Source organism: Vicugna pacos, chromosome 4, assembly GCF_048564905.1.
Source record: "Vicugna pacos chromosome 4, VicPac4, whole genome shotgun sequence".
NCBI classification, from domain to species: domain Eukaryota; kingdom Metazoa; phylum Chordata; class Mammalia; order Artiodactyla; family Camelidae; genus Vicugna; species Vicugna pacos.
In genome coordinates this window covers 66,088,301-66,097,665 of record NC_132990.1, presented here as the reverse complement: position 1 = coordinate 66,097,665, position 9,365 = coordinate 66,088,301, and the positions used below count along the sequence as shown (strand labels likewise).

General features: G+C 48.6%; 1 protein-coding gene across 2 annotated transcripts in view; it reads left to right on the top strand.

Annotated features, from left to right (window-relative positions):
- Positions 1–9,365, top strand: part of BRINP1 (BMP/retinoic acid inducible neural specific 1) — a 158,863-nt gene that overhangs the window by 123,383 nt on the left and 26,115 nt on the right. The window contains exons 1-2 of one of the 2 annotated variants that reach the window (XM_072960011.1): positions 382–443; positions 5,540–5,776. In XM_072960011.1, coding sequence (XP_072816112.1) covers positions 404–443; positions 5,540–5,776 — 277 coding nt within the window. In that variant the 5' untranslated portion in view covers positions 382–403. Of the gene's footprint in view, positions 1–381; positions 444–5,539; positions 5,777–9,365 lie in introns of those variants that run through there. The other variant, XM_072960010.1, reaches the window with a different exon arrangement.

Sequence of the window (9,365 nt, the reverse complement as noted above, 5' to 3'; positions counted from 1 at the left end):
GAGACTGTCTGTGACCACCCCCATTCCGTGCTGGGCTAGGTGTTCTGCCTGTGTTTCCCGAGCAACACTGTGCTTCTGGCAAAGCACTGGTCTCACTGCATCCGAGCAGCTTGTACACAGGTCTGCCTCCTTCCTAAACGGTGAGGTCGGCGAGGGCAGGGGGTTGCCTGCCTTACTCACTCTGGTACCCACAGCATGGCGCCAGGCACACAGTAGGGCTTAAGCAGTTGTGTGGAAAGTAGAGTAGAGAGAAGGAGAGAAGAAAGAAAGGAAAGGTGGAAGGGAGAAGGGGAGGAAGGAAGGAGAATTCACCGAAGTACAAACAATGGAATGATAATTATGAAGACCTACAATAATCACTGTAATGCAATTAAGACTCTTAGCATATTTTCTACCGGCCCAAATGTGGCTACTCAAGAAGGATTTTTCCAAGAAGGGTCCAGGTAATGGATTATGTTCTAATAGGGTGTAAATGGAGGAACCTAACATTTATTGAACACTTAATTACATCAATGTCATAGCTCAGGTATAACAAAATAGCACAGACGGGGTGACTTGAAGGAGGCATTTCTTTTTTGCTTTTACTATTTTTTTATCGGATATAGCTGATTTATAGCATGTTAGTTTCAATTGTACAGCAAGGTGATTCAGTTACATACACACACACACACATATTCTTTTTCAGATTCTTTCCCATTATAAGGTATTATAAAATATTCAGTATAGTTCCCTGTGCTATAGAGTAGGTCCTTGTCTGTTACCCATTTTAAATGTAGTACTGTGTATATGTTAATCCCAAACTCCTAATTTATCCCTCCCCCCACCACTCTTTCCCCTTTGTAACCATAAATTTTTCTGTGACATTTATTTCTTACTGTTCTGCCGGCTGAGAGGTCTAAGATCAAGATGCCAGCAGATTCTGTGTCTGGGGAAGACACACTCCTGGCGTGTAGACAGCTGCTTGCTCGCTGTGTGCTCACATGGCCCTTCCTCAGTGTGTGCTCGTGGAGGGAGGCGGGGCGTGGGGGAGCGCCTTCCTGTCTCTTCCTCTTCCTGGAAGGGCACTAATCCCATCTTGGGTGCCCCCCCCCTTCCTGACCTCATCTAAACCTAATCACCTCCCAAAGGCGCCACTCCTGATACCATCGCATGGTCGGGGTAGGGGGTCAGCAGGAATTCTGGGCGGGGGGGCACAAACATTTATCCCGTAACAGCCAGGTGTTTGCTGAAATTCCGGTTATGCCTTTGCTCCCTTTATTTACTCTTCACAACAGCCCTGGGAGGTGGTTATTGGAATTTGAACTCTGCAGGCAAGAAAAGTGAATTTCAAAAGGCCAAGATGTTCCCAGCGGCCACTCCGTGCCGGAGCTCCCACAGGGACCCCAAGCCGGGTGTTGGTCTCAGTTCCCGCCCCTCCCCAGTGGGGAGGCAGGCGGAAGGGCCCCCGGGTGCTGCAGAACAAGGGCGGCATTCCTGGATTTGAGTCCCGAGCCTGTCACTGTAGTTGTGGCGCTGTGGACATGTCCGCGACGTTTTTAGGGACAACTTCCTTTTCAGTTGGGATAAGAAAGAGGACGGTTCTTTCATTCAACAAATGAGGGCCTGAAGCCCCCAGGGGGCTTGGCCCCATCGTACACTGTGGGGGTCTGTCATGGACAGACAAGGCTCCGCCCTGCCGAAGCCTGCTCTCTTGCGGGGGAGAGGGAAGAAAACAAAGACGAGTGAATAAGATCACGTCCTTCAGAAACTAATTCCACCAAGAGATGAGAAGAGGCACTTCAACTTGGGTAGTCTGTGTACGTCCCAGTGGCAGGACAAGGGAGCCGTGCAGAGATCCGGGAAAGGAATATTCTAGGTGCAGGGAAGGACCAGGATAAAGACTAAGGAAAGAACAAGTTGGCCCAAAGAGGGAACTGAAAAAGGGTAGGATGCCTGGTGTGTTCTAAAAAAAAAGGAAGAGAATGTTAGGAGGTGGGAGGGAGGCGAGGGACTGTGACAGAGGGAGGACATCAGACCTCAGCACCAAAGCCTGTTCGTGAGACTCAAAAAGTCGTGTGCAAAGTGTGTGTTGAAGGCAGAGTGGGAGAAGGACTGAGGAAGACGGGGCAAAAATCAGAAAAAGAGACGGCAGACGCCACCTCCACACTGGCCATCGCTGTGCACAACGGTGACATGTTCCGTTTTAAAATATCGCGTAGGGTTTTATTTTATTTTTTTATAAAAAGATTGTTTTAAGTGTAATGAGATGGGGGGAGAAACTCCATTTGTGTAGCGTGGGTGAGCCGGTGTGCCAGTGGAACTTTCAACTCTGGCCTTCCTGGGTTTTGTGAAGCAAAATTTATATGCTTGGCACTCGTGGCGGCCTTTCTCGCTCATTCTTCGAGTTTTCCTTTCCTTTCCGTGTGTGTGTGTGTGTGTGTGTGTGTGTGTGTGTGTGTGGGAACGGTGGGGACAGAAGATTCCACCCCAGCCGGCAGCTGTATATCTTTCAAACAGTGCTTCCCCAGGCCAAATCCCCCTCCGAATTATTTACAGCTTCCATTGAGGCCGGCAGGACTCAGGCGCCATCCAGGGGATGCTTAGCAATGGGTCTCTTTGTTGGACCCAGGTCATCGGGAGACGATGCGGGCGGTGACTGCTACGTGAACCCCCCACTGCCGCAGGAAGGCTTATGTAACGTTCAACAGTAATGACATTTTGCAGAAAAGTGCTTTTTAATTGCGATGTCTTCATTATTCTCTTTCAAATTCGCCCAGGAGATTCCGCCTCAGAGACAGCTTGGCATGTTCTGGGTTTCCATTTTTAAAGAGCAGCCAGTTTTGTGTCTCAGCTGCTCCCGGAAAGCCGCCCACCCTCCACATCACCTGTTTTCAGTTGCATGAGATGGGGTAGGTAAAACTGCCTTTTGTATCCTTGCCAGACGGAGAAATGATTGGACGTCACTTTCTAAAAATGCCCTCCCCAAACTCCTTTTGGGCTGGGATGGAGAAGAGAACATTTTATCCCCTACAAAAGGAGGAAAGAAAATGATGAACCAGCTAGAAAAACAGGACCGAGAGTCAAGTCTATAGAGTTTCTTTAAGCAAGAGAAACGCAACCCCAATCCCTATAGGGGATTGGGATCTGCTAAAAATAAATCTTGCTTGGGAAGCGAAAATGGTGATCCAGATAAAATGACTCAAGAATGCCTACTCGGAAAGAACTGTGGGCTTGGTTTAGGACATTCCCTGCTCGATTTGGTTTGCCTCACCCTTTGGTAGTTGCATCGCAGCCCTCTGTGCAGGAGGCCTTCCGAGCCGTGACTCAAACTCATCTGGACCCTTTGCTCACTGGGTGGACCGTCGCCCCCGCTGCACGGCTCCGTCTGTGAGAGCACCTTCCATGCGTGTTGACGGAGGACCCTCTTTCCCAAATAGCCCTCCCACTGGCACGAGTCCGGCAGGCATAAAAGTCTGACCCCTACTGCTCGTGGAAGCGCCCCAGGTATCTGAGCACTGCCTTCTGCGTACCTCCTCCCTCTGCTCACACACTCACAGCCATTGTTCCTTCATTGGTCCTGACGTTTCCGGGGAAACTTCAGAAAGCTTGAATCAGTGGGATGGCATCACGATCATCCTCCTCAAAAACAGGAATGAATCACATCGATTGTCTACTTGCCGCATGCCAGGAACTGCTCTGACACTGCAGGAGCCCTCTCACGTCGTCCTCTCGCCAAGTCTCGGATGCAGCGACTAAAAGTATCTCCGTTTTAGAGAAGGGAGTGGGGGGCCTTCGAGAGAGTGAATGACTCGCTTGAGAGGATGCGGGCGGCGAGTGGAGGGGCCTGACCCTGGCCAGGCCCGGCTCTCGGCTCCTGGGCCGTGGGGCCCTGCCGCAGGCCATGCTGGGAGCACGGGCTTCTTTCCCACAAGGCCTCTCTAAAAATCGTCTTTTTTTAGCGGCGATATGAAGACAGGTTGAAATGATGAGGGTTTCATTTTTTTTTTAAATCATTTGAAAGCAAGAGAAAGACAGATAAAAATCTAGAAACACAACTGCGAAGTAGAGAGTGAGAGAAATGCTGGGTTTATCCACCAGATCCCTGGGGAGCAGGATTAGGGGTGTCCCTGAAGCATGATTGAGAAAAAAAAATTAATCCAAATAACACGGTTCTCGTTTACACAGTGGGGAGGAAAACCGTTCCCCTGATGCGCATTGGTGGCTAAGACCGTCAGTGGCTCCCAGTGGGGTGGAGAGAAATGTCCCGGGTGAGAGTGCTGGAGTGAACTGATTTAGCCCAGAGTTGGCCTTTTTGTTTTTCTGGGCACTACAGGCAATAAATCACCTGCTGTGCTGACATTTCACGGGGCCGGAGCAGTGCTCGTGCCCAGATAAGTCCTTCTCCATCACTGGCTCTCAGGATCAGCACTTTGATTAGCCAAGTACAGAGGGAAGATCAGGAGATGCGGTCAAGGGTGCTCAGCCTCTAGCCATGAGCTACTTATTTCCTCTTCCTACTTATTTGCCTTCTTCGTTTTCCAGCAAAGAAGAGAAAATTAATTTTCTCTGATGCCATTCTCCACTGATGTGTGTGTGCGTGTGTGTGAGATAGGGATACATTCATCCTATGAAATTATACAACTGGACTTATATCATTCTTATCCTTGAAAACTACCAGAGAAAGCCTCCCCATTATTCACAGGCTAAAGTCCAAATTCCTTAGCTTATAATAATGACCTTTGCACTCGGGCATCTGCCCTTTTCTAAGCCCTGTTCTCCTCCAGCCCTGCACCCCCAGCCATCCAAATTTACTTCACTCACCAGCAACCCGCAGACATGTTAAGTTTTAGTTCTTGCTACCCCTCTCTTTAGGATGTTTCCAGTTCTTCTTTTTTATATCATGATCGCTTTTCCACTTTCAGCCAGCCCGAATCTCATCTCCTCTACAAAGCTTTCTCTGGTACCCAGGCAACGTTTTTTGCAGCCTTCTGCCATCCAGTGCCACATATGGCCAGCTCTCCCGTGCGTCTATAAAACTGTGTTATGATGATGTGTGTCCAGGTCCTCCTCTGCTGATTATATTGTAAACTCCCCAAGGACAAAGAGCGTGTGTTTTGTTGTTTTTTTTTTTAATCTCTATAGCCCTAGTGCCTAGCTCGGGACGTGTGCTGCGTAAATAGGGTTCATAAATATTAGAAGAAAAGAAAAAGAAAGAAATCAAGGAAATGAGGAAAAACAAACAATAACCTTGTGCTTCCAATAAGGGTTTTCTCCCCAAATGGAGAAGGTCTATTAACAGGTCTGGCTCTAGCCTCATCCTAACACAGTGGACTAGAGTGTGCAGCTCAGAGATGCCGAGGTCATGACCTGAGATCCTGAAGCAGAAGCAACGTAACTGGAGGCCTTGCCAATTATGATCTCGGCGGACCTGGGAATGGTTTGGTTACAACACACAAGGAGCAAGCCAGCAGCTCCGGAGTCCTCTGCATCACCTCTCGAAACTGCTAATGAAACACCTTTCCTAACCTCTCTCTTCCCCCTTCTTGCGATTCTCAAACAGGTCTTCAGATCATCTTCCCTCAGTATCTGCAAGAGAAGTTCGTCCAGTCGGCCTTGAGCTACATCATGTGCAACGGGGAGGGGGAGTACGTGTGCCAGAACAGCCAGTGTGGGTGTCAGTGCGCTGAGGAGTTCCCGCAGTGCAACTGCCCCATCACCGACATCCAGGTCATGGAGTACACGCTGGCCAACATGGCCAAGGCTTGGGCCGAAGCCTACAAGGACCTGGAGAACTCAGGTAGGGGCCCTCGCGGTATTTGCATGCATGGCCCCGCGCCAAGTCTAGACAAGGAGACTAGCTGGGGGAACCCTGGATGGGGGGGGGGTATTCAGGGACCCCCCGTGCTTTCACTTTGGAGGGTCCAGAGCCATTTTAGTAGCTGTCAAAGAGTAGGCACTCAGTAAATCTCCACCCAATGAAATAATGAATAGCATAATCGAGTTTGCGGTCCTACGATGTATTGCTTCTGCTGTCCCCAGAGGACAGAGAGTCAGAGAATCAGGCCACGTAGCACACAGGAAGGCTCTGGAGAGAGGAGGCAGAGGGAGCTGCACTGATTGCTGAGTCTGCGTGCGTGTGTTTCTGTCTCTCTAAGTGAATGAACACACATTTATGCCTAAAAATGTGTGTGATATACGTACACATATGTGTAGATATTGATACAGAGATCCAAAGAATTCACGGACTTCCATCCCTGGGTGTCACTTTGCAGGTAACTTGGTGATTTCTTGTTTTTCGCGGTTAAGAAAAATGAATGTCAGGGGAGTCGAGGCAGTTGTCACTCAAGGCCATAAAGGAGGTGGGGTGCAAAGCTGGGTCTCTGCCTCTCGGAGCTTCTGGCTCATGGGAAGTCTAGGCATTAATCATACAGCTATGCAGATAACTGGGACAGGTTAACCATATGTGTGTAAAGAATGAGAAACAACCCATGTGCCAGTCACACAGAGGTGGAGGTCAGTGCAGTCAGGAGAGTCAGGAGGGGCCGCCTTGAGGAAGAGCAGAAGTCCAGGTATCTCGGGGTGGCACCCACATCCGAGGGTGAGTCCAGGTCGACCAGCAGGGGGCTCCCGGGAGCGAGAGGCCTGCGATGCGGGTTAGGGCGATGGTACAGAGAGTGAGCATGGGAAATGGGCAGAGATGCTGAGATGCTTAGAAGGGAAACTGAGCGGGCTTGACGTTAGGCTGGCTGTGAAAGTGGAAGGGAAGGGTGCTGAGATGAGACCCAAGGCTTCTTTTAGGTACGTTTGTCGGACAGTCTGACGGATGCTGGTACCATTCACTGAGCTAGAGCAACATGGAAGGTTTAGAAAGAAGACTGTGTAACCAGGTTTGGACATGAAAAGCTTGGGAACACTTGGGATTTCCAAGAAGAGATGCCAAGTAGATATTCAGCATTTAGTATGTGCTCGGATATCTGTTAAATAAATGGACGCACATAGAGAGCATTTCTGTTTGTAACACAACTTTAAATTCCTTTAATCGCCTACAACAATTGCATTGAAGTAAGGAGTGATATTCCTGTGTTACAGAGGAGGGAGGGTGCCAAGACCCCGGTGTCTTCCCCAGGGTTCCACGGTTAGTAAGTGACAGGGCTGCTAATGGAGTCCCTGATTCCAAATCCAGTGCTCACAGCAGCTTTGGTAACTTATTAATTCCACTTTACCTCCCCGCGGCCTCCGTTCCCTCATCTGATAAATGAGAGGACATGTTTGTGTTTTCAGTATTTGAATTTATTTAAATCTTTAGCCAAGGAACCCTTTGATCAAACAAAATCGTACCTTGGAGCCACTGTGTAGCACAGATAAAAGCTGAGTTTTATAGTGCTGTGTTTGAAAAACCACTGGCTTCCGTGGACTCTAAGCCCCGAGCCAACTCTGGAGCTGGAGCACACAGTGCATCCGTGACTCTGCTCCCCCAGGGTCCCTGAGTGGAGCTGCGGATGCCTTATGAACCTGGACCCGCCAGTGCATTTAAAGTCCCGGGAATTCCTGAGAGAGGAGAGGTTCAGGATGGAAATGTAATCTGACGACTATTTGGCCTCAAACAAAAGAAGCATTTGATAAAATGCTTTGGCAAAGAGAGTCCACCGCTTGCTAAAAGGTAGAGAGGGATGTAGTCTGGGTGCACAAGCCGTAGGGACCTCTGGCGTATAATCCTTATTCCCAAGGAAGAGAAACCACTTGGTGTGGGTGGGCAGGTGGGAGAGGAAACACAAAAGCTGAGATGCTGCAGAGTGAGCTGAAGAGGCCACGGCGATGATTTCTGTGTCACAGTGTCTCCCCACAAGAGCACACTTTCCCTCTCGACATCCTGCACTCAGCCATTTAACATGTTTGTACCGATTAAGACCATCCGTCCCCACACGCGTATGTGGCTTGTACGTCTGTACTCTCCTTCTGTTCATCTGCAGCTCGTAACCTTCATGACTCAGCACCAGGTAATCTGGAGGAATCAATGACTGGCCAAAGGTAAAAGCCATTGATTCCTTCATGGCTCGAGTGTTGGTGATCAAATAGGACCTACTTTACACCCACGAGTGGGGGGTCTATACCTCCCTGAGGGGGAGGGGACCCTTCTACTTTTGGCCAAGAAAATTAAATCATTTTAACTTTTAAATTAAATGTTCCTATCTGACCCAGACTGAAAGGACTCTTAGCTCCTTCAAGGTCAACAGAGCCGTCTACAAGACGAGCTGCGTCGGGGGAGAGCTGGATTGGCCAAAGCAGCACAGAGTCTTTAGGGCCGGTCCCCTGCCTCCAGCTGGCTCACTGAATAAATCCATCAGTGCGGATGGGTGTCATCCTTTCAGTCTCTTACTGCCATCCCCTGAGCACTTTCTAGATGTTGAAAACTACTTAGGCAGACACTGTCCTATGTCATCCCTCTCAAGATTTGGGTTAGATGCTATTAGCCCCATTTGAGAGAGAGGGAAACTGAGGCATTAAGAGACTAACAGTTACACAGCCGCTCAGAAGTCAAGACCCACTCTGAACTCATGCATGTCTGGCTGTCTATAAGGAGATGTCTGAAGTCTAATATGAGTCAGAGACTCCTGGTTCAGTACCGTAATATAAAATATATTAGGATTTTTAAAATAGTTTTTTCCTCCCAATTCACTGATCCTCTTTATGTCTCGAGAGTAAGTGTGATATGCTAAGTAAGAGCAGAGAATTCGGAGCCAGTGTAGAGTTCTAATTTATCCGCCACTTACTGGCTGTGTGACCTTAGCAAGTTAATTAACTTCTCTGTCCTGGTTTCTACAGAAGGGGGCACTAAAAGCACCTGCCTCGTTCATTTGCAATAAAATCACTTATACGTGTTAGGTGTTTAAGACTCAGCCTGGTGCTTATTGAGAGCTATGTAGGCATTTTTTTAAATTAAAATGAATGCCTGGGGTACCTGAAATTTCCTTGTAGGTTTTATAACATGAAGTGAAAGTATTAAACTGCAGATAGATAGATCGATAGATCGATATTCCAACTATTTAGCCCTTTTTTCCTGCAAAATAATCTCCCCCTTAATTCTTTAATTTTCCTAATAGTTGAAGGAGGGAGTGGAGGGGAGGTGACACTGGATCAGGAAATAACAGCTCAGGTTTTAGTCCTGCCTCTTGTTTCCCATGGGCTGTTCTACCCCCAGAAAATCAGTTTCTCACTTGCGGCTTCAGTTTCTCCAAATGTAGAACAAGGAAGCCGCCCTAGATCATTTCTAAGGCGGTGTCAACTTGGCGCACATGTGGACACACTGAAACTCAGCCTCACAGACTGAGGCAGAAACCTTCACAAACACGAGACTCGAGAGCTTGTCCTCATCTCTTAAGCTGGAG